This window comes from Pagrus major, chromosome 1, assembly GCF_040436345.1.
Source record: "Pagrus major chromosome 1, Pma_NU_1.0".
NCBI lineage: Eukaryota > Metazoa > Chordata > Actinopteri > Spariformes > Sparidae > Pagrus > Pagrus major.
Genome location: NC_133215.1, coordinates 22,301,404 through 22,326,668, shown reverse-complemented (window position 1 = coordinate 22,326,668; position 25,265 = coordinate 22,301,404). Strand labels below are relative to the sequence as shown.

General features: G+C 38.9%; 2 protein-coding genes across 3 annotated transcripts; one reads left to right on the top strand and one right to left on the bottom strand.

Moving 5' to 3' along the window:
* Positions 1 to 1,384: 1,384 nt before the first annotated feature.
* acox1 (acyl-CoA oxidase 1, palmitoyl) lies at positions 1,385 to 22,317 on the bottom strand. Of its 2 annotated transcripts, none has more exons than XM_073469613.1 (14): positions 22,116 to 22,317; positions 19,902 to 20,061; positions 15,023 to 15,183; positions 12,407 to 12,514; positions 12,069 to 12,188; positions 11,802 to 11,917; positions 11,202 to 11,371; positions 10,460 to 10,622; positions 9,342 to 9,532; positions 7,751 to 7,930; positions 7,355 to 7,460; positions 6,327 to 6,470; positions 5,133 to 5,339; positions 1,385 to 3,678 (listed from the first exon to the last, which is right to left on the bottom strand). In XM_073469613.1, the coding sequence occupies exons 1-14, from the start codon at positions 22,222 to 22,224 to the stop codon at positions 3,628 to 3,630; spliced, it is 1,986 nt and encodes a 661-aa protein (XP_073325714.1). In that variant the 5' UTR covers positions 22,225 to 22,317; the 3' UTR covers positions 1,385 to 3,627. The 2 variants fall into 2 exon arrangements, with proteins under 2 accessions (XP_073325714.1, XP_073325707.1); XM_073469606.1 differs by lacking the exon at positions 15,023 to 15,183 and adding an exon at positions 16,986 to 17,146 and having other exon boundaries at positions 22,116 to 22,316.
* Positions 22,318 to 22,417: 100 nt separating this feature from the next.
* ten1 (TEN1 subunit of CST complex) lies at positions 22,418 to 24,525 on the top strand. Its single transcript, XM_073469902.1, has 3 exons — positions 22,418 to 22,591; positions 23,377 to 23,534; positions 23,923 to 24,525. The coding sequence occupies exons 1-3, from the start codon at positions 22,503 to 22,505 to the stop codon at positions 24,072 to 24,074; spliced, it is 399 nt and encodes a 132-aa protein (XP_073326003.1). The 5' UTR covers positions 22,418 to 22,502; the 3' UTR covers positions 24,075 to 24,525.
* The last annotated feature ends 740 nt before the right edge of the window (positions 24,526 to 25,265 follow it).

Genomic DNA, 25,265 nt, shown 5'->3' with positions numbered 1-25,265 from the left:
ACCAACATTTGATCAACCTGAATGTACTTAAAAAAAAAATACAATAAAAATGTTAATTGGACATTTTGGTTTTCTGTCTGTAAACACACACAAAATCCAATTTTTGCGAGTGAAATCGTTCAGATTAGGGCTGGGCAATATGAAGGCTATGTGATATGATATACTGTATGTTATCGTGACTCATTTGCTTACAAGGTTCAAATTAAAGCTGTCATGACATTAGATTTTCACCACAGGATTATCGTGGCCAAACAAATTCATGATAATAATAATATTGCGATACTTATAGAAATTTGAAAAAAATGCTTGCAATCAAATCAATCTTCAACTTTGTTTACTATGTGTTTTGTCTTTTTGTCAAATATTTACTCCCAAAATACAAGTGAAGGGAGGTGAAAAGAACCATGACTGTACAAAAATTTGTACCAAAACAACAATAACTATTAACTACTTGATTACTGGTGCAAAGGCAACCAGATGGACTCAGAAACAAAAGATGCATGAGGCCAAACGTCTTTGCTGGATTAAAATCGCAATATCGTGACACCCCTAGTTCAATCTAATGTTTTTGTCTAAAATGATGTAACTTTTTATTTCACACTTCAAGTGTTGCTTCAGCTGCTTTTGAGTATTAAATTAAAATGGTACCCTAGCAATTTAGTAGTACACTTCTGCAAAGTTGGACAGATTAAATAGACCGATTTAATAAAAAGGGAATGGTCAAAGTTGATGCAGCAGAACTCCAGATATCCCGACCTTAAGATGGATCAAGCCAAAATAAATGCTGGATCCTGTAATTCCCATAATTAATCTTTAATTAGAACTTAAAAAAGGTCCATATCTTTCCAACACCAGACTAGTTTGTTAAACAGGGCTAGTCTCAAGCCCAGTCCAGGAGGACTTTTCACAGCCTGAAAAGTACTAAACATACTAGTAATCAGATCGTTGATCATGTGTGCGGTAAGATCAGTGACATTTTAATGTTTGCTATATTGTAGCAGTCTTTTTTTTTTTTTTTAAATAATCATGCATTTCTATTTGGTGTATTCTTTGACTCTACTCTTCTGCAGTGGGATCCCAGGTCATCCCAGGTTAAAAGGTTATGCAAATACTCATGTTAATGCTATGTTAAGTTCCTCAAATACATTTTTCACACAAGTGGAAAAGTATGTTATTAATACGGAGCCTGAAGCAGTGTTTTCCAAAGTTGACTTCTCTAGTGACCTGGAAAATTAGTTCAAGCTGGTTAACCACAGAATCAACACAATACATCTGGATTATTTTTTTTTTTTATTAATATAATTACAAGTCAAATTATTTACCAACCATTCAATTCATGTTGTTTGAAAAAAAAAATCAGTATTATTTAATAAAACAAGCAAAGAAAATGACAAATACGCTTTACTGCTTAGTCATTACACACTTCTAAACATGCCTGTATAGCCAAAACAGATTAGAAATCAAATGAATACAGAAAGTGAAATGTTATAAGAGAAAATTCTTCATTAGTTAGAAAAAACAACTCCTCCAGGCACATGATTATCACGCAGATCATCTTTACAGATCAGTCAGGCTTTTGATTAAAGCTGTCCTTTTCATCATAGTGTCATTAGAGTCACAAAAGCTCTTTATTTAAGTAGTTCTGGTCAATCTACAATAGATTTTTATGACCCTCTAATAACAAAAACATGACAGAATTAATCTAGGGAAAAATACAATCATACCTGAATTAGAAAAATTCTATCAGCACAATCTGAACATGACATATTATCAACGGATCTATTTATAGTTTGAAATGAATTTAATTAAAAAGAAATAAAAAGAAAAAAAAGAATCCTTCCAGAAGTTGCCTGGGGTCTTGATCCTTCTTTATAATATATCAACCCCACACAGCAGGGAGGGAGACTACTTATTCACATATACAGTGGATATGTGGCCTTTTTACACACTTAACATCCTTTCTGTCCCACAAACACATTCAAAAGCATGTGGACACTCGTTGTGCAACTATTCATTCATTTTCTTAGAAATTAAGGAATATATAACAAATCACCCCTAAGTGGTTAATTTCATCTCAGGTAAGTCTCTTGGTAGGCCTCTCTGCTCTCCATTGAGCTCAGCTTCTGTAAGTGGAGTAGAGTCACGTAATAACATAGATTTCATTGAAATGTGACAGGGATGAGCGAGTACACAATTATCTGAATCTGTATCCACACTCTGAAAGGGCACGGCATGAAGAGGAAATGGGTGGTTCTTAAACAGGAAACTGGTGGGACTTGCTGGAAAGGGTCGATCAGAGGTTTTCAGTCACAAGAGTATGATAACTATTTACAGAACATTTTATTATAAACCTGAATGAATAAACTTCAGCTACCCAATGAGGATTTTCTGTCATCACAGGTACAGATTTGTGTTCTGTTCTGTCTGTAATCTGTACTGGATACTGGTTTCAGCCGAGTACTCGCTCAACCCTGATGATAATGTGAGATGTGACAGGTGATGAGACAGATTAAACGGAGATTGTTTTACCTTTTCTTGTGAAAAACTTAGTTGCATTACAGATCATTGTTACATGAATTCAACTGTTCTCTATAAAGGAGGAAACTACCCACATAAATCCTTTCTAGCCTCCAGAAGGAGACTATTTGATGCTAAAAGTATCATTAAGGCTGTGAGGAAACGTTTGATGGGGACTTTTAAGGCAAAGTAATTTTTACAGCTCTGAAGCAGAGGTTTTATCTATTGACATTTTCAAAACCGTATTTTATAGGGAAATATTTTTTATATCTTCACAGGTGTTTCTGTTGGACCTCTGCTCTTATTTGCTAGGCTTCTTGTACAACTACATTTAAGTCACAATAGTTCATGGGTATGGAGTGGTGAGGGAAAAAAGTTGCACCAACCTTATACAATTCCTTCTTGATGCTGACAAAAATTAACAGATAAAGGTGGATGAATGAATGCCTCATTAGCAATAATTATGACAAACAGCACAGTGTCTTGTCAAATAACATGTTGTAGTCAGGGGAAACAAACAGAACTGATTCTACTGTTCATCTGTTTCGAATATAAAATGCTCCAGCATTACATAACGTTCATTATAACATTCTGTTCTTGTTAGGAAAAAAAAAAAAAAAGAGATGGAATTACCATCTTGACCGTCTCGCACAGAGGAGTCATCAGGCACGCAGTGGAAAGTGAAGAAAAGATGTGGAGAAATCAAACAGTAAGAATCTTTACAATGGAATTTCTCTACAGTTAACATGGCAATCTAAAACTGCAAGTACTTGGTTTTCAGTATTTTTAAAGCTATTTTTGGGCTAAAATTAATGTGATTTCATTAGTGACTTTCCATCCTGTTTGTTTCCATTAACCCTGTCTACAGCCCATGATTTCCTCCTTTATCCCACATTACCCAAACATTCAGTCGACATTGGTCCAGCAGTATACAGAGACTGATTACAGTGTTCATCTTGACCACAGGAAGAGAAGAGGGAGGCTAACTTCCTTCAAAACTAGCTGATGTTGAGTGAAGACCATCATGGGGTTGATAAAATACTATTAGTGTTGTGCCTATGTGCACAAACTTCAAGGGTCACGGACCGGAAACGAGGTGCAAGGGTCAGCTCACAGTTTGGACCTCAGAGGCTTCAGGTACTTGTGGAAAGATTCATGTACCTGTGGAAGAAAGACGGTAAGGAGCGTTGGTGAAGCTAAAAAGACCACAGGAAAAAAAAACATTTATACAGTCACAAACACAGCCTCCTTGACCACATCAGTGGAAGTGCAAAATTTGTTTCTACATTTTCTAGTTGGTTATGGGCATCTGCTGATACCAAATGATTGTGTTTAGCCAAAGTCCAAATAATGCAAGCTCAAACAGTTGCTATATAAGTCAATTCATGGTTCAATCCCAGTGTCCTCACTCAGACTCTGAGGCAGGTTCCCAGTTAATCCATGAGGGTTTGAGGTTGCCTGAAGGAATTACCCACAGTTAATAGTGCTGTAATGTTAAACACGGGGTTACGAGTGGAAGCTGATATATTTTAAAAACATAAAATTAAAAGTCCCAAAACCACAATGTAAAGTGGACACAGGTGATGTCAACTAACATCCCAGGTAGAAGTCAGTAGAAAGCTTTAAGCATTTAAGTCCAATACAATTTACAAAATGACTTTTATTGTTAGCCAGTTTGCATGTTACACTATATACATCCATTTATTAATTAATTATCCATTATCCACTAATTCATTAACTGTAACCAATAAAATAATCACACCATATTAAACTGCTTTTCTCTTACAAATTAAGAAGCTAAGAAGATCTGAAAATAGAAATTTACTGAGATTTAGACTGAAAATTGTCATCACTGTTATGGTCACATGTTGTCATTTGTTATTTTTGATTGGTTGTCAAGCTTCAAAGGGGGTGGATCTTATTTCACATGACCCTGTCCGTCTTAGCCATGCAGCTAGCCAGACTACCAGGGGCATGTTGGTGTTTACACCGCTAGCACAGGAGCTTTGGATCGCTGACAGAAAGAGGTTTTCAGGCCTGGGGCTAGCTGGTTAGCATGCTAACTCCACCAGATATCTCTTCAACACATTACATAGATGTCTTTGACATCACATCAAAACTGTTATTTCATCACGTTCTGTTGATAATGTCTGTTAATGTTAGAATGCTTTAAACTAAAACCTTTGAGCAAGCACCCCCCTGGCTGGGCAAACCAGTGGAGAGACTATTGGAAACACGCTGAGCTCAACCTGCAACCTTTTCTTTTCTTTTTTTAATGCAAGCTACATATCGATTTTAAAGGTTGTTTTTTTTTATGCTGGTATATCAAATTACGAGCGTCATCAGGACCTTATGGATTGTTGTCTATACCTGCCTGTAAACTAACCAAAGCAATAAGAAACTGCATCATTCAGTTTGGTCAATTCTGATTCAGTTTCACTCAAAATGTCTTTATCTTCTTCTTTTTAATTTGCTTTAACATTTAGATCTAAGCACTTAACATTAACTCTCTATATTGTTGCTGTCATTAAGGGTATGTTGTGGCCTGTTAGCAGCGGCCATAAGGATTAAGAATATTAAATCACTTTGACCCCACAAGAAAACATTTAACTCACCTCTGTGGCATTTAGGGGTGAGCGGCGAGCCCACTCGAACATGTTCTCATACACGTTCCCATCATATCGTCCAAGGACGGAATTCAGCTTCTTGTTGTGAATGTCAAAGGAATCTACCAGTGCAACAGCGTTGGGCCTCAGCTGAGACAGCAGCTCCTTGATACGAACAGAAATCTGCAGCACCTGGGGAACACTCAGCAGTCCAGCCTGAAATACGGCAGATATAGATGTGGATGAAAACGTGTTGCTGGATCCAACAGTGAGGAGACAGGGTTTTGCCACTGATTGAGGTTGATGATTGAGATGCTTTCTACAGAGTGGGACCTTTTTGTTGAATATTAAGATCTTTTTTTGTTACCAGAAAGTCTTGTTCAAGGTGACATTACGCTCTGGAATCCTGCGCAGTGAGTTTTTACAGTTGTTGCCTCATCAAGATTGCCAAAATGAGTTTGGAGTTTACGTAGAGGAACAGCCGGCAAGAATTAATTTCCAAACTCCTCTCTCCAACTTTGAATTCACATTTTCACCGTCGTCTTCCTGCAACAGCTCATCTTTCACCAGATTTCAGAACGAGACTTCACCTTGAACAAGACTTTCTGGATACAAAACCGATCTAATTATTTGCCAAAAAGATCCGTCTCTGTAGGAACTGTTTCTGTAATGCTGTCAGACACTTAGAATAACAATCTCAGCCTGTCGGTGGCAAAAAACAAGCACTCTTAGCGGACGTAACATTGACAGAGTTGCCCAACTGGATAATGTTGCAGCCACTGCAGCTGTGTTGTGGCTGCTAGCTGATGAGATCTGCCGGACCGATTTCACAAGTATCAAGTATCATTTACACACCAAAAAATGTAAATATAGCATCAAGGTTTAACAATACTAGAATTCCCCTTTGAAGCCTAACTGATAAAACTAAATCTAATTCACTTTATTTTTTACACCAAAAAGATACCAGCTACCCAGGCAAACACATCCAACAAACAAAGAGCCTATTATGCAAGCTCAGAGACAAAGAGGCGATTGTTGCCGTTTGTCATATGGAAGCAGACACTGACTTTGACTCTGACGGACAAACAGCACAGAGAATGCAAATAACTGGAGCCTCTTTGCACAATATGCTTGTAACACTTGCAACAACATTAAATAATGACTATATATACGTATGTATTTATGTATTCTGATTTTTCTGACCTGTAGGAAATCTCCAGAGTTCACTGTGATGCCATGCAGGGCATAGAGCAGAGCCAGGTTTGACACTACTGAGTGTACTGCTGTGTCACCGATCTCCCCCAGCTTGTCGGTAAAGAGCTTCACTACAACATAGTGGCAGTGGGCCTGGAGGCAAAACAACAGAAGGACACATGAATGCAAGAATAACAAGTGAGTCAGAAAGGGACTGAATAAGATTAAAAAGGGAGATGTACAGTACAGTCCATCTGTGTGAATGGAAAAGCCGGCAGCGCAGAACAGGGGCGTGTCGGTCTGATGGTGTTCACAGTCCGACAGCTAAACAGATACTTCACTCATCAAATAAAAGAGAAATGTCCCACACTCAATTACATTGGGATTGCATAATCAGAAAATCAGGTAAATAGTCAAACATCACTGAAAGATTTGCTCTTCAATATATAATGTTTTGAATATTTAGCTCATGAAATTAAGCAAATGTGAATAAAGCTCCTGCAGAATGAAAGAAGATTTTTAAAAAAAATCGCTATTGTGAGCCTGACGATAATGTTTTAAATGATGATGAAATTTCCAAATTCCTCCTAGAAAAAGTACAATCGAACATCAATCTGAAGTTGGAATTTCTACTTGTAAACTCAAATTCATCTACACCTACTTAGGAAGCAGTTGTTTGAGGTGACAACAATGGCAGCACCCATGGGGATGTAAGATGTATTTATGTGGACAACCGTTTTTGTTTTAGGCGAGTGAATGGAACATTTAGATACGTTTCATAGTATAAAAGTGCTAAAAAATAAAATGTATGATGTCTGTTACCTCAGTGTCGTTTCCCCTCCTCCATTTTATTTTCAGTGTATGGAGGCTGCACTACTGAGGGTTTGTGTGTACTGTTGCCCAAGAGATTTAACTTTTTTATGGTCAGCCAAGATTTTTGTTAACTTTTGGCGTTGTACACCTGGAACGCCTTGAGGTTGAAATTTTTAATTAGGAAATTCCGATAGACAGACAGACAGACATACAACTAAACTTACATCTGAGGCTTTGACCAAGTCAATAGCACTGTTGTTCCATGCGTCCGCCTGATTCTTCCTGTGCTGCAACTCCTGCTGGATGCTCTTAGCGGCCATCCCAACTAGACTACACACACACACACGCGCACACACACCAACCAAAGATGTCATTCATATAAATTAAAAACAACAAAACACTTGATACCTCCCAAGCTTTAACATCATGCCGACACACATTTATCTTTGATTTGGGGTTTTGAATACAACAGAGGCCGTCTCTAATGGAATAAGTTCCACAGAATGTGTCCAATAAAAAATTTAGAAAATACAATTAAATAAAATAACTTAATCAGAAATGTAAACACAGACCTCAGTCTACACAGTTAGGTTATTTTATCTACTGCACTAGTCTCTTACATGGCAGCTCGTAGTTTGTAGACCTCCCCCAGGCTGGCCAGGTCGTTAATGTCGACCACTGTTGGCCTAGCACTGACGGGCTGGGGCTGCACCCTCCTGTGGTCCGCTTCGTTCAGATACGACACAATGCCGCTCAGCTGCTGGCCTGCTTTAGCCTGTCGGTAGCTCTTCACCAGGTATCTGCACAGGCAAACATTGAAGAGGCACACAGGAGAGGTCTAAACAATTATGGGTGTATGAAATATTTAACTGTAATTATAGATATTAGCTGTACCAACATGCAATATTTCTTGTAGTTTTGTTTAGTCTAGTTTATTTCTGTTGTAATGTTTTTATACTTACACACAATTCAAGTCTGGTTTCATATATCAGCATATTCATTCATTCCTACGGAAGCCCTAAAGGGCCATGCATTCATACATTTTATTTCCTCCGTTTTCCTGTGATAACGAGTTAATTTCATTTGTTTTTCCGAGATAACGGGATAATTTTCTCGAGATCTCGAGATAACGAAACTTTGTTTTCCCGAGATAACAATATAATTAATTCGAGATCTTGAGAAAACAAAACGACAGTGTAGTATATTAAATCATTGCAGGAAACATCATTCAGTGTAGCAATGTCAGAGGAGCAGGAGCATATCGATCACTGCGTCACATATCTTTTCAATCAAGGCCTGACACAGGCTGAAATAGCATTATGCCTTGCTATTACAGATAATATACACATTAGTGTGCGTTATCTAAAAAGACGGTTAGCAAGGCTTCAGCTATATCGGCGGCGCAATCTAAGTGAGCCTGATGTCGTCGTTAACTACATAGCTGACCAGCTACGAGGTCCCGGCGTCTCCATAATCTCAGGCCTATCATATCACAGTCATTATCTCGAGATCTCCAATTAATTATATCGTTATCTCGGGAAAACAAAGTTTCGTTATCTCGAGATCTCGAGAAAATGATACCATTATCTCGGGAAAACAGCAGTTGTTATTTCGAGATAATAACTTCGAGATCTCGAGAAAACAAATGAAATTAACTCGTTATCAAGGGAAAACGGAGGAAATAAAATGTATGAATGCATGGCCCTTTAGGGCTTCCATACATTCCCATTCACAACGTCTTTGTTCTTTTTGTATGTGTTTCATGTTCAGGTATGAGCTCATCAAGTAGTTGTACATGTCAACTGTTTGCATACCTTTTCTAAGCAATACCCCTTTAAAAGACAAAAAACAGGTTCTGAAACCTGATAGCTGACCTGTACAGAACCAATGACACGAAACACCAACACAGCTGTCACTGAGGGATATAAAATGTGACTTGTGTTTGTTTTTGCTGTGGTAAGAGTATGGGTGTGGTTCCTGTAATTGTGGCATGGTAGGGCTGATGAGTGGGTGCATGGCTGAATGTGTCTGTATTTTGTTTCTCTTTCTCTTATTCTTGCGTGGGTGACAAAAAAAATGGGGGTTTAAAGTACTAAATCTTCTATGTGAATAGCAAGTTCCTGTACGTTCAAGTGTTGCACCTTAAAGCAAAAGCAAAGTGTCCTGGTGAGGTGTCACAATGTGGTCATACATCTCTGTGTGACAAGTTACCTTGCAGTCTGCAGCATCATGACCGTGTTCTCTCCCTCGTAGGTGCATGTAGGGGTGAAGTTGACGTACAAGTCCGGCAAGCCGCTGCTGCGAGAGTAGCCATGGCCACCGCATGACATGCGGCAAACCTCAACAGCAGCGTTGGCTGTCCACGTGGTGAAGGCCTTCAGTCCTGCAGACAGGGCATGGAGCTGTAGAAGAGAGGGCAAAGAGGGTGAGAAAATGGCCTCACACAAGCCTAAACACTGGGTGAAAAGAAATATAAAGCAAATAATATGACCAAGAGCTTTGAAAATATAGAATGATATAAACAATAGTCCACATTATTCTATACTAATTAATTCACTAGAATTAGCCACGAGTGCCTTATTGGCATTTTCACTCCATACAGAAGCAACGCTCCGTGCCTTCTGGTGTTCCCCATGGTGGCTTGTTTCGGTAAGAAGACCATTTGTGGCAGCAGATTGGCTGGACGCGGACTGTTGCTTGTGAGAGTTGCGCTTTAATCACCCTACACATTGTAATCTTGTTATCATCCCTCTGTTAATGTAGTGTTAAGTTAGCTCCCTCGCTACCAATTAATCAATCAATTAGACAATCAAAACCGACAGTTCATCTCAGCGACCCCCAGCACCCTGCACGCGCTTTATGGACACAAAAGCAGATTTTTTTCTATTACAAATTGTCATTTTAGCTGCAATTACATCACTGTAAACTAAGCAACTGATTTATATGTACAACAAATAAATAACAAATAAATAACACACAATGTAAATGCTGATAACATAAAGGTTCTATAGGAGTGCACTGGTCTTGAGTTTTGTGTGAAAAAAGTATACTGACCTGATTAGAAAAATGGCTGTAATGGCCAGGAGGTATGGATTCAGTACGTAGTATGCTGGTTAATATATATTATGATTATTATGATAATACATGACAAGTATTTGCTAACTCATTAGCAGTTATGTATGGCAACACAATAGTGCTAGCAATTGAAGTTAGTAAAAAGAGTGTAATCAGCCACACAGACAGAGGGCTCGAGGCCAGTATAGTCAGTATATAGCAGAATAACTGTAGTGCTACATTTGAAGAATTAATGTCATATGTCCAGTCAGTACCTCGGGCAGTTCACTGAAGTCCCCCTGGTTGATGTCTCCACTGATGCGACTGTATGTATTCTTCATGTATTGGCCGACAAAAGTGAACGCGTAGGCTGTAGCCAGCAGAGGAAACAGCTTGTACTGCTGTGTCTGGAAGTCGATGATCTGGGGCTCTGGCTCTCTGTGAAACAGAAACACACAGGTTTGAGTCTTTAGTGTCTCCTTAAAGGTTGTACTTCCCTTTGATGCTCGGGGACATAGCAAGTGATCGATTCAACAGTCTGTTGGAATTTATCGCTATTTCTGATCCTCTGACATTGACCAAAGACGCCAACATGGAATTATACATATTATACTATTCTGACACATTGGCCTTCTTCATATCACATCATCTGCTCCATATATTTACTGTATAAACCATCCATGTTCTTACGGAACAAACATAACGAAATCAAACTGATTTTGTTTCCTTGCTTGAGGAGTTACGGTACGAGTCCACCACTGAGTTAAATATAGTAATTCCTTCACAATTTGTTATTTGAGACTTTTCATCACATAAATGTCACTGATAACATTTTTTCAGGAGCTCCCAACTTCCAAAACTTACAATAAAGTAAAATCTCATTTTGGACCCTGTCACTTGATTGTCATGCATGACTTTAAGTATGCATGTGTTTTTACTTGCAGCTTCTCTGAGTTATGCAACATGTGTGGAGCTGTTTGCTGAAGTACTTTTAGGAATTCATTTGTATTGACTGACCCCGGCCGGATTTCAGACTGGTGACGAACAGCACTGTAGCGAATGGCGATGGTGCAGGCCTTTGCGAGGGCCCGAGCTGACTCGCCTACAATCATGGAGCGGATGAAGACCATGGTGCCGTAGGTCAGCTTGGCACTTGGTGGCTTCACGTAGGTTCCATCTGGCTCCACCTAGTGGAGAAACAAAATCATTCCACTTTGCTGACGCTTCAGTACATCCACTCAAAATGCAACATACACTCTGTTAATTTTGGTACAATTATAATCCAACAGCCAGAGAATAAATCCTCCCTTCATGATGGTTACAAGTTCTATTACTTATTCTATTATTCTCATTCGTTTCGTTTGTATGACACATAACTTGTGAATGCAATGCAACAATCCTTCCATTGTTGGTTAAAAAAACACAGTAGTACAGGTCTTTGCTATTAAAGGATCAGGAAAAACAGCAAGTCTTGCGCTCTTTAGTGGCAAACACACAGGAAGTGGTGGAAACCACTAACAGCCCTTTCGTGTATGTGTTGGTGCAATTACACTGACAACAATCCTTTCACAAAAGAAGTTCTTCTAGAAACTGTCAAATCGGATTACATCCGGTCACCTTGGCATATTTCATCAGCATGTTCTCCCGTGGGATTCGAACGTTCTCCAATTTCAGGAAGCCATTGTCAATTTCATCAAAGCCAAACTTGGGGCCGATATCTCCAACAACAATACCTAAGAAAGACAGTGAGAAAGAAACAGAAAGCAGACGATTCAGAACAATGACACAGATACAAAACGGGATGCAAAGACAGAAAGGGAGGTAAATGAGGGCTGACTTTACCAAAAACACCCCATCTATAGAGACATTACAGATGGTGGTTACCTGGCAGGGGTACATGTGTGTTCATGTCCCGGATGGGGACAATGAAAGCATGCAGACCGTGGCAATTTCCCTGTGTGTAGAGCTGGGCTAGAACTATGGCGTGGTTTGAGGTCTTTCCAACTAGAAAGAGAGAGAGAGCGAGAATGTTAAAACTAGTTTGTTCCAGATGTTAATGAGCTTTTCTCAGCCTGAAGAGAGCACTGCACCATCTTAAGGAACCATCACACAGTCTAAACATTGAATTCCTTAATTACACTCACAGGAATGATACCAGGCTGCAAAATAACTCTTGGAGCAGTCCTGACACTGCAGAGATTTGACTGCATGAATGTACTTACGTCCTCCGGGCCACCATTTGATGGAGCTGACTGTGGGACTGTTCAACACAAACTCCTGTGTGGCTGGGTCATATGTGGCTGTGGTCTCCAGCCCTCTGAGGTGAGTGCCTAGAGAGACAACCGCCAAACACACATGCAGGGAACACACACATATAGAATACACAGCTGAAGAATAAAAATGAATGACTTTACTAACCACAAAACTAAGAACAGACAATAAGATTAAGCAATTACTCATACAGTATCTAATAGTACTAAATGATCATAGAAACAAGCATACTAAAATCGTCAAATGGGATGATGGATTAAAATGAAAGAAAACATGTTTGGCCCTTGACAGTTTGAAACTTGCAAACATTCACATTTGAACTCTTAAATGAAAAATAAAATGGATGACGCCAACATAAAGGAGGAAAGCAGTGCACTTTGTAGGTGTTTGACAGATCTAAAAACATGTGTAACAATCATATTTTAAGATAATTCCATTAATGCTGCATCTACGGCATGCCATCTGTTTTTAGTCTGAACTGTCAATTCAAAGGGATTGTGTGTTGCTCGACTGAGCTGCATGTTAAAACACAATAAGCATCAGTGAGAGAGCAAGAGAGGAAGGTTTGTCTCAGAGGAATATCGGATATGGGATGGAGGTCAGGGAGAAGAACACCAGGACAGGAGGTTAACATAACAGAGGTTTGAAATTAACAGGAAATTCTGATTTTGTGTTAACTTTCTGTCCTATATTCATAGCTTTTGCCATCCTTTCTTTAAACATGTCTGGAAGGTTAACATAAAGTGTACACAGTTGAAGAGTAAAAGTGAACGACTACTTGACATCTGTCAAGTGGCCTTACTAACCACAAGACTAAGAACTGTCATTAAAAGGTGCACTATGTAGTTTTGGGAAAGACATTTTTATCAGAGGAGAAAGCTCTTCACTGACAAACTAAAATAAACAAACTATTCATTTTCATGACTGAGTAAACAGACTGAATTTAAAGTACAACACAATTTCAAACTGTTTTGCTTTGTAATAATATTGTAAATATTTAAAATCTGAGGTCGAATTTCTCCTCCAAAAAGTACATAGTGCCCCTTTAAAGTGACATGAAGAGACAATAAGAATAAATCATATCATCCAATAATACTAAAAGATCAATCATACAAACAAAAAGGCTATCTCAAAACATCAAATAGGATAATGGGTTAAAGTGAAAAAACACGTTTGGCCCCTTGACAGTTTAAAACTTGCATCAAAACCATGTGTGGCTCCAGAGGAAGCTGCAGGTATTCTATGCCTCCATTGATGTCACTCAATAGCTAGGTTGCACTGTGGGTAATGTAGGCACCAGGTTTTGAAAAGGAAGAAGAATGCATCGATTAAACAGTCAACAGTGCTGCTGTACCGATTTTAATCATTAAAATGTCCATAATGAGTCCAACGGAGTGCAATGCTAGACCAAGGGGCAGCTTTTCAAAACTTGGTGCCTACATTACCCACAATGGAACTTAGTCACTTCCCCTAGAGCCACAATAGTCCTTACTACTACTTTTTTCCACATATGCAGTAGGACTCAAGTTAATACACTTTAATGTGTAAAACTGGTGGGGCTGGCCTCCAAGTTAAACTTGTCTGCCCACTTGTTCAGTATTTCCTGCATGACTTGTTACCAACACAAATGATGGCAAAATAAGGATGGCGGCGTTAAAAAAACACTCTGACTGTTACATAAAAGAAAACTAAACTGGTATTAATAAAGTCAACATTTGTTTTAACTGAAGCATGAGAACTATCACACTCCTAAAGATTGCACCAGTCTCTCTCTGCATTAACCCTCTTGCTATCTTCAAATTTAATTACATCTTTTATCCTTGGGTTCAATTTGACTTGAGCAGTTTAAACCCCTCGAAAATGAGCAGAAGTTTATGTGTCTGGTACATTACGTCTTATTGTTGACTACCTAAATAAAAAACACCAATAAAAGAGTGAATTTGAGAATTGTTCTGCTACTGTAAGTGCTATGTTTGTGAATATATATGCTACATATGCGTGACAGAGTAAAAAACTGTTAAATAGTCACCAAAATGAACTTTGAACACTTTCCAGGAAAAAGAAAGTTAATCATTTATTTAGAGTTGATGAAGGTTTTCAGTCATCCAGGTGATTCTAAGTGCTACATCGTAGGCAACTGGACTGGACAGTTTCTTGAAGATGTTTCACCTCTCATCCAAGAGGCTTCTTCAGCTGTAACTAACTGGAAGGGAGTTGCAGGCTTTAAACCCTGTATGGGTTTGTCCTTACAGAGTCATTAAGGTCACATGAGGTCAAATAAGTTCAACTCAGAGTCTCAGAGTTGTTAGGGCGACTTGTGAGTCATTGACCCATGTTAGGGCTAGGTGACCTAACATGGGTCCAGTTGCCTACGATATAGCACTTAGAATTTATTTAGAGTGTTATCCCAAAGGTGAAAGGAGGGTTAAAGTACTACCTATGTAAACACCATCATCACTACACTAATTTACAATCTGTTGGCACTGGCAATGATAAAGAAACCAAAGAATCCCTGCAGTGACATGCCTAAACAGGCCTGTTATTTTGGGCTGCTCTGTTCAGTTTACCGTGGCCCATCTCAGTCTGAGCGTAGGTGCCGATGATCTTTAGGTTCCAGGAGGGCATGAAGAAACGGTCCATTTGCTCTTGGTTGGCCTGGTTGAGCAGTGTGGGCAGGAACATCCCCAGATGGAGATCCAAGGGCTCTGGCTTGCCGAGGTGAACAGTACTAGGCCACGCAGCATAGGGGCAAAACGGAAAAGAAAAGCAGGTGGTGATGCAGAAAAGGCAAGGAGGAAGACGGAAAGTTTAAACCCATGTAAGTGTAGATGGAAGAGGAGAGAATGATGAATGAAGTATATTTAAAAACCAAAAGGAGGAATTATTATGGGTAAGTGAGGGAAGGAAGAAAACAGTTGTTGTGCAAGGAAGCGGTAATGACAGAAATGACAAAGACAAACAGACCGTGAGCATATCATGCATATTGGAACCGCTGATTTGATCATATGGTCATCGTTTGGCTTGAAACTCCCCTTTTTTACATTACATGCATCTGTCTTTGGTAGCCATAGCAAAGAAGGTTTTCCTGCTAAAACACTTTAGTCTGCACCTGTTCTCAGTTTAGGCTCTGCTGTTCACCGTTTCTGACCATTAGCTGATCAAATCAAAGCAAAAAAGGTTCTGTATCAAACAAACTTCTGATTTATTTGCATCTTAGATTTCTTTACACCAAGTGGTCAAATGTTAACTTTGCCATCTTCACTACCTGGAAATTATCAAAAACTCAATCTGGTGTGTGCCAATATCCAAATCACAGAAACTCCAATTTTTTGATAAAGGTAAAATGTTCTCCAGACGTAGGAAAAAATGTCCACGTTATCTTGTGCTCTAGGATATTGTGATGGGTATCTTTGTTTTCTGATGTTTTATAAACCAAATTATTTATCTTTTATTCAAGAAAATAACCAGCAGATTCAACAATGATGAAAACAATCATTAGTTGCAGCCCTAGAAAAGTGGTCACAGGCATAAGTGATACTCTAGGACTTAAACGCAGTGTTGGTCCAAACCTGCCAAAAGACAGGTGAACAAACGGTTCATCAAAAGAACAGAGCCATCAGTTCTGAATTTTCAGTGTGGCTTTGCACAGATGAAATACAAATTCATAACGTCCACTTGGCTTTGTTACAGCAAGGCAACAAACAAAAGCTGGCTTGGCCTACATTCCCTCTCACCACAGATTTGTATGCCTCTCAGATTACAAAGAGACATTCAGAAGCTAGATCTCCTAGCCTAGTTGTGGCTCCCAGAATACGGATCTCTACTGCACCTAATAAGAGCTTCACTTGCCTTTGATGCAAGAAGAACAAAAAACACTTTCTGGTCACTCAAGATGTCAATAGCCAAACCAAAGACAGACTTCACAATCAAAAACTTTAATGATTAATTTGAATTAATTCGAAAAAGAGTTGCAAAAAGTGGAATGCAATCAAAATTAAAATGCACACGAGCTTCATCACCAGTGCATTATCATTACATAAAGGGGGATAAGAGAGTTGTGAGTAGGAAAGCAGCAAAACTACCTGATGTTGGTGGGAGTGTGTTTTGGAACAAATGAGACAAAATTTACTCATTTTATTCAAAGATACTACTAATCCTAATCCTGACGGGTTAAGGGACCACTAGTGATGTGATGTTAATCATGCTACATCTACGTGCTTTTCGCTACTCACCGATAACCATCTCTTGTTAGAAAAAAATGTCACGCATAAGCACAACTGTCAGGACACACATGCAACTACTTTCGAATTTTCTACATGATTTGGATCTGTCAAACACATACAAGAGTTCACCAGAACTACTCCTGGTAGCAGTTTTCCAAACCTGCTGAAAGTGGCCTCTTTTTCTGCCCCAACTATAATTCTGGCTAAACATTGAAAAATGCTAATTTGTGCTTTTGAGCACAATGGAGTGGTGTCTGAGGGCCTTAAACAACAAGTAAATAAGTTAAGGGCTAAGTCCAAGACTGACCATGACCGATCTCAGTTTGGGCATATGTGCCCATGACCTGGAGGGACTCAGCCAGAGGTAACCATTTCCTGGACTGCTCAGGTTCGCACTGGGTGTACAGGGTTGGGAGGAACATGACAAAGTGTAGTCCCAAGGGTTCAGGTTGGTGTCCGAGAGCCGTACTGGGTGAAGGGAAAATAGTGCTGTTACTCAGACTGTGATGTATTTGGTGACTCAATATGGCACTCTATTGTCTGAGAAGTTATTCAATGTTTTGTCAAATTCAGTGGTTAAATAAGTAACTAAACAAGACTTTAAAATCAAATAAAAAGTCCAGGTTGAACTACTTAATTCAGCTTGTTTTTTTTAATTTAAACTGCCTTTTGAGCTTCGTTCTGGAATCTGTAGGATGGGTGGTCCATGTGAGTCTCAAAAGCAATTCGATCAATCATTCACCTGTCAAGAGGGCAAGCAAATTACATGAGTGCAGGACCAAAACACAAAAAGTTGACCAAAATTTCAGATAATCTGAAAACTGTTGATTTTGTGTGAATCTAAGAGTGTCAGTTTCGTCAGTCACTATAAATACATTATCGCTCAAAAGATGACCGTTTAAATGGGAAATGTATGATTTTTGCATGGATTATCTACATAGGTGTACAGAGAGGACAATTTTTAGCAACCAAGACTCCTGTGGTCCAATGGCACATTGTGTTACCGTATACAAAGTTTGTCATGTTAAAAGGCTAATCAATCACTCAACCCAATCAAACCATTGTGCAATCCTGTCAGCACATATGAAAACTGGTTTGCTGAATAAAGAAGCAATAAAATTGTCCTTCTTTAGGCTAGTTGATTAGTTGAGAAGCATGACTGTCCCTCCTCCCAAGCCACCCGCTGGCCTGCACTCATACTGCTTTGGCCGCAACCGGGCCTGAGCAGGATTACCTCTTGTACTTATGTTACATTGTAACGCAGTCGCAGCACAATGGAGAACACAGAGAACATGACTAACTGTACTGACTTTTTTGTGGCTTATTTTATGTTGTTTTGATCATAGATGGCCCTCTCCCATTTCTGGATTTCTTGATTATGCTAGGCGGCGTAATACGCATGACTGTACTTCATGTCCACATTGCACACCCTTGCTTGTGCTTGCGCACGAACAACCATACAGGCCAAAGCACCCCTCTTCCAACCGTGCCTGGGCCAAGGAAGTGTACCGTGCTTGGACTTTGGGGGTCAAACATGCTAGGGCACGGTACCGATTGCCTAGTGTGAGTGTGCCCTCACACAAAAAAATAGCTTTCTTCTGAAGCTCATCAGTTTATTCTTGGTCAAAGAAATTAAGTCTATTCCACGCAAGAAACTACAAGGAAACTATAGATCTCATACAACAGTGTACTGCGCCCCCAGTGCTAACTGGCTTGAACCAGAATAGAAGGAGAAGTGGGAGGCCTCGGGGCACAACTGAGCATGAGGACGAGAACATCAGAGTCTCTAGTCTGAGAAACTGGCACCTCACAGGCCCTCGACTGGCAGCTCCATTAAATGGTCCCCACAAAACAGTTAAGAGATGACGACGAGGCAAAGTAGCAAAGAAAAAGCTATATCTGAGAATGTCCAATAAAAGGAAAAGCTTTAGACTGGCAAAAAAAAAAAACGGAAACCCAGACATTGGAGAGGAGGACCGGAAAAAAGTGTTGTGGACAGACAAATATAAGTTTGAGGTGTTGAGCTTTTGTGTGACATAGAACAAATGAAAAGATGGTGGACTGGTGCTTGATGGAAGAAATGTGATGGACTGGCGGTGCTTTGGTGCTGGTAAAGAGGGAGACTTTTTCAGGGTTAAAGGGATTATGCAATACCACATGTGACGAATCACACAGCTGTTTGATATTCATTATTGTGAAAAATATCACGTATGACAGTAAATATTGCAATATTCAATAATCTAATATCGGCCCAAGCCTACTTTGAACAGACAAAGTGGAGCGTTTCCTTCTTCTCTGTTCTGGTGTTTGGTTCCTATGAGCCTGTTGGTGGTTATTTATTTTAAATTTAAAAAAATTAAGTATATATACACCACTTCAACAGCTGCACTGTATCACAGATGCTGGTCTTCAACAGCTGCACTGTACCACAAAGATCAACTTTATTTAACCTCTGTCTGATATTGTCGACAAAAAGTAGCATTTCTTGAAAGGGTGATCTATAACATTGTATCACATTGCACATACACATTGCACTGGTGAAAACCAAGAGCTTGCACACCCTCTGACACAGTTGTAATCTTAAATGAACTTTGCTCCAAATGACTCTGTCAGCTTCAGGTCCACGTACAGTTTTACGGATAGTTGTTCAAGCTACAGTTTATATTACACATTACCTCCAAAGACACATTTAAATGATTTTTTACTTTTTATTTTGTACAATCAATTTCTAAATTCTATTGTTTTGTTGTTTTTATACAATCACAGTTAAACATAAAATGGTGCACCATGTGTGGTATTTTGATGTAATGTTGCAACATTCAACAAACAATCCAGGTATATTATTTGAATACTGCCATTAAGGACAGTCAGAGCGTGGTGGCATAACAGCCACTTAGACTTTGGCTAAACAAACCATAAATGTCATTATTGGAACTGTGAACTTCCATCTTTTAAATCTACCATTACACATATAACTTCTTACTCTTCTGATATTTCTGAGTCTGCAATGTTACACTCCTTGTGTGCTGGAATCACCACCTACATGTTTATTTACCACTCTTAACAATGGATCTGACTGTGTGTGTGTGTGTGTGTGTGTGTGTGTGTGTGTGTGTGTGTGTGCTGCTCTACCTCAGCCTTGCAACCACATACACCTATCTGGATCTATAGTATGTAAACCAGCTGACCGTTGGCCTCACACATCGACTCCTTTACCACATACCTCTTATAGCAGTAGATCTCCTCTGGGTCTGCAATGCCGTACTCTCTGATCTTCAGGATCATTTGGGCACTTTTTCGAACAGCCTGGTCATAGCGCTCACTACGGGACAGGAAGTTTGGGTCCTCCTCCATAAAGTCTGGGTCGCTGAGAACCATTGACTCTACGGTGGATAGTGGAAATTAAATCAGAAATGTATCTTTTAGTCTATACAGCTGCAAATCAAGTCAAGACCTACATATTTCTACGTTCAACTGGACATTTGCTAGTCTAGTGATATCTGTGTATCCATCTGTGAAAATGTGCAGAGGTTTGTGTGTATCAAGATTTGAAAATGTGTGAAAAGTAAGAAGATTCATGTAATGTATTTTCTTTACAAATTAACCAAATATATCAGTGGATATCTCTTTGAGGGTAGATTGTCTCACTTGAGATATATTCATGGAGATATTCAAAGTAAAAAACACTACACCATGCACATTACCACTGGGGAAATTATTTCGGTGGAACTTCTGTTTTGTTCTTGAAGACAGTCATTAGTTTATGTTAACTGACTCCATTTCTAAACAAATGTGAACAACTGTTGCTCTCTGTTAGTGGAGGGGAGAGAGGCACTGAGACGAGGCACTGAGGTGCACATTTTTGAATGTCCTTCACAGCAAAATTCACACTCCAGCAGTATTAAATAACTTAAAGAACTCATCCACAGGCTTATATAGGGAAACGAGGGAGACAGTGAAGGTCTCATTTTTCACGTTCTGTTATAATCTGCTCACATGTGGCCAATAAAAAAAAGGATTAGTCTCTAAAAATTGTTACACAGAGCCCCATTAATCTTTCAGTCAATGGATAGAAAATTAACGGGAAACTACTTTTACAATCGATTAATTGGTTTTGAGCCATTTTCTAAGAAAAATAAACCCTCCCAAATTCTCTGATTCAGCTTTCACAATGTGCTTATTTGATGTTGTCTTCTAAAATCATAAACAAACAAGTTTAGGTCCTGGGTTTTATCTGTTTTTCAAATCAGTCTCTGCTCCTATCCATCCTTGCTCATGTCTGTTTCGGTAAACCATTTTTGTACATTACCTGTCGTGTCTGTGCTTGCTTACGTTTGTTTGTTATTGTATTGTTTGTCTTTGCTTCGTTGCACTGTAATACGCTCTCTTATTGCCGTCCATGTCTTTGCCTGCTTTAACTGTAATTGATATGCCTCACATTATGAATGTTGTTTTATTCTTGTTTTTTGATTTTTGGTTGCCAACTTTACACCTGACCAGGGACGACACATGCAAACTAGCCTCTTGGCTAATTCTGGCATGTTTAGGTAATGTTCTATAATATGCACTGTCCCTGAGAAATAAACTGGATAAATAAATCTATAAAAAAGATCCTTTTACTCTTAACTATACCTTGTTTCATCCCATTATAATTTATAATGTTTTTGTTGTGTTATTTACTTTTTTATCTGCTGTTGTTCCTTTATCTGTGAAGCACTTTGCACATCATATAAATAAAGTGTATCCTTATTATTATTATTATTAGCATTACTATTATTATTTATAAAATATCTTTGGACTATTGGTCAGACAAAACAAGCTATTTGAAGATGTCATCTTGTACTCTGGGAAACGGTGATGCACATTTTTCACCATTTTTATTAATTTATTTATTTTACATATATTTTGGGTACACAAATCTCTCTACATAGCTTAATAAATATGGTATTGATGACATAATGTGTCCATACAGAGTATAGAAGTAAAGTAGCACAGGCTCTGAAAGGTGAAATTCACGTGTACAAGTTATTGAAACGCCTCCGTAGATAAACATGACATAACTGGACTACAAAATGTGACTACATCAAGTACCGTAAAGATGTTTGCTAAAATACAAGGACGCCGAATTCCCCTTTGGAACATATAAAATCACTCCAACATACATATCTTTACAAATATCACATCACAGACACTATGTGAGATGAGCAACTTAAAAAAGGCAAAAGTGCGACTCAACTCAGGACAACTAGGACGTTACCTTGCGGCCGCGGAGAGGAGAGCTGCTAGCAACAGCACAGTAAACAGCCGATGAAAGCATTGTTGTGTTAGCTCCTTTTCTCCATAGCTATTCTCATTTCGCAGCAATTCTGACTAGTATGAAATCAAGTTTTAACGAACACAATAACTCAACCGGGCAAAGAAGACATTTCAAACTCACCGATTTCTCGTCTTCTTTTAGTTAATTCTGGGCCCCCATCCAAAATGTTGGTCAGTTTCTCGACGTCAAAAGTGGCGTTTTGCCGCTCTTTCAGAATATCAGCATTCATGGCTCTGTTTCTGACTGAAATCGATATGTATCGTGAACAAGTTTGATGGGACTCTTGTTCAGTAACCTCTTGCAGCAACCTGAACCTGATGGTGTCCCTCACTCGGCCTCTTCCTGAAGCTGGTTGTCGACGCAGCCGCAGACAGGTCAGGAGGGACGTCACGTGACGTTACCCGGAAGTACCCAGTCTTCCTCAACACTTCCATACAAACATTTACTCACATTATTCAGCGGTGTCACACTTTATTCTTGTCCATTACGCTTTATTATTTTACCGCAATGCTTCCCGCAGCTGCAGTTTATCGTTTCCCCTGGGAAATAAACTCTGGAGCAGTGCAGGAAGGAGACTCAGTGAGAACATTTGGCAGGTGAGCTTTGTTTGTGACCCGCATCAGTTTTGATGTCCTGACTGGGAAAGTGATTTGCTTGATACAAGACAACTTCTGCAATATATGAGATTGCAAACAGTGTTTTGTCAACGCAAGTTTGTCAAAAGTGTGAATAGTTTGGTTCTTAACTAATGATGAGAATACACCTTTAAAGGAAAAGTTCACCCAAAAATAAAAATTCAATCACTGTCTATTTACCCTCATGCCAATAGAGCAGTGTAGGGGGGACATATCTTTGTAGGCTAAATGTTTGTTGGATCCAAAATGATTGTTTTGTTTATCTTTGTGTATTTACACTAAATGCTGTATCGTAGGCAACTGGACGTGTTTCGGTTCCTTGAAGACGTTTCACCTCTCATCCAAGAGGCTTCTTCAGTTCTTACTAACTGGAGGGGAGTTGCAGGCTTTTAAACTCTGTGTGGGAGTGTACTTACAGCAGTGTTAGTTAGACCACAAACTGGCAACCACTTGAAGGGCCAGATGATTCAAACAATGGAGATAAAGGGGAGATTAGAGATGGGTAGGAAAGTAGTTACATTTCATCTCTGAAATAATTAGTGCTGTTTTTTGCTATTGTTGTTGTTGTTATAAAATAGAATAGAACTTTATTGTCCACCAAGGTAACAAATTATCTTTGACCCACATAAGAACAACACTTCCAGTATGGGTACTCCAAGAAGTAATCATATACAATACACACAATTTAAGACTGCACCTTAAAAAGAAAAGATTGACTTGGACACTAAACCCGTTCAATTTTCCAGACTTACCTGCTACCAGCCTGAGGAGTCCAGGGCTACACTGTCAGCTCAGCATGCTTCAAAGGAGCACCACGTGGTTGTCCATACCTTATTTGTGGAGCCCTTTAACCCTATAATTGGGGCCCAGTACATAGTTCTGGGTGAGATAGAAAATGCTGATGGTAAGGAAAGACTTTCTGATATGTTTGACAGGAGATATTTTGAGTACTGTATCAGAGTTATTAGTTATTAATTATTACTAGCTCAAACAAGAAATTCATAGAGGCTAATTCACTCTTACATGATTCAGTGTAAATATTTAAAATGATCTGGTTAATCATTTTGTGTGGACCTGATATTAGTCCTCAGATGTTTTGTTTGTTTTTTCTGTATATCTATCAGATTTAAGAACAAGTTGAAATTTAACTTGGAAGTCACAACTCATTTGTTTTTAATAAACAAACAGTGTTTGTTTGCCTCTAATTAAATCTTGATCACTGTGCTCATTTAAACATAGCCAAGACCCTTTGCCTCGATCGCCTCCCTTCATTGTATTTTCTTGTCTTACAGAGGTTGGGGTGATGGTCCGTGCCCGTGTGCTGAGCTGTGTTGATGGAGTAAATATTGCCCTTCTTCAGAAAGCCATCAATGAGCAAAGGAGCTTCTTCAGTGGGAGGGAGCACAAACAGATTGATGCTGCACAACCTGCACATGTAACTTGAGCAGGGTCTTCATTCATCAAGCTTCCCAAGGTTACCTCGTTGAGTATCGGAACTAAGAGCTGCCGGTTCAGCTGCTGTGTGTCGAGGTGCACTGGAGTGCTGTTGTTACATGACTATTTGTCTTCCTCTGACCATAACAGTTTCCTGCATTTCATCTGTCCAGGGGTTGATGTTTGATAAATAAAGCCCCAGATTACTGGATTGATATTAGGGTTTCATTTTTTTTAGCCATGCTTCGATGTTGAGGCATCTGATAACTCGGTGAAAAGGTGAAAACAATAATATTTTTTCAATGCTGCCATTTTTATATAGTGAGTTTCATATCTTGTATATATGTATGTATGTATGTAACTTTGTGATCTCATATCTTGGAAAATTGCCCTTTAAAATGATTACATTCGATATGTCATGTATTGATCATGCAAAAATAAATAAATAAATAAAAACCAAACCGTGGATATATTCCACTCACTTTAAGTGGCCAAACCTTTTGGCTTGTGACCCCACATCATGGTCTCAAAGTGGACCAGAACTTTAAGTCTTCGTCTGTCAATCGATTTGTCCATCTACCAGGAACAATTTTGATAGCTGATGAAATATTGTTATTGCTTTTCATGCTGAAATTCATTTATTTTCTCATCAAAGCTTGTCAAATGTGAAGATATGCTGCTTTTCTCTATTTTCTATGATAGCATGATTTTGGACTGTTAACTGTTAGTACAGATAACGTGAAGATGTCAATCTCAACTTAGGGAAATGTTTACATTATTTTCAGACATTCTTTAGACCAACTGGTAGATGATAATAAAAACAACTGCAGCAGCCCTAATATGTTTGAAAATGATGAGAAAGTCAAGTGAAGTGTAATTTTACCCTCTTTTGAACGATCTTAAGATGACAACAGGTGAATGTATCCCCTATCTCAAAAGAAAAGCAAAATTCTAAGTATAATAGTTTTTTGTTTTTCTCTACCGTATGATCACCTGTTTTATTTTCATTCAGTGGAGTAGTGCCCATTATTTGTCATTTGATATTAACTGGGTTCTTAAGAATAAGATCTAATCTGGTATCACTTTCTTGAAAGTAAATGTTAAAAAAAACTGCCTATTGTACCTGATTGTGTGTTGTATTCAGAAGTAGACACAGCACTGAAATCACATGCTCTTCAACCATTATAATTTAAATTTATTG

Coding starts and splice junctions, on each gene's coding strand:
- acox1 (XM_073469613.1), bottom strand. CDS start 22,224: ATGAATGCTGATATTCTGAAAGAGCGGCAAAACGCCACTTTTGACGTC. Junction 15,184..19,901: donor GAGATCTACTGCTATAAGAG/GTATGTGGTAAA, acceptor TGCGTGGCCTAG/TACTGTTCACCTCGGCAAGC. Junction 11,372..11,801: donor TGCTGATGAAATATGCCAAG/GTGACCGGATGT, acceptor TTTCTCCACTAG/GTGGAGCCAGATGGAACCTA.
- ten1 (XM_073469902.1), top strand. CDS start 22,503: ATGCTTCCCGCAGCTGCAGTTTATCGTTTCCCCTGGGAAATAAACTCT. Junction 22,592..23,376: donor TCAGTGAGAACATTTGGCAG/GTGAGCTTTGTT, acceptor TCAATTTTCCAG/ACTTACCTGCTACCAGCCTG. Junction 23,535..23,922: donor TGAGATAGAAAATGCTGATG/GTAAGGAAAGAC, acceptor CTTGTCTTACAG/AGGTTGGGGTGATGGTCCGT.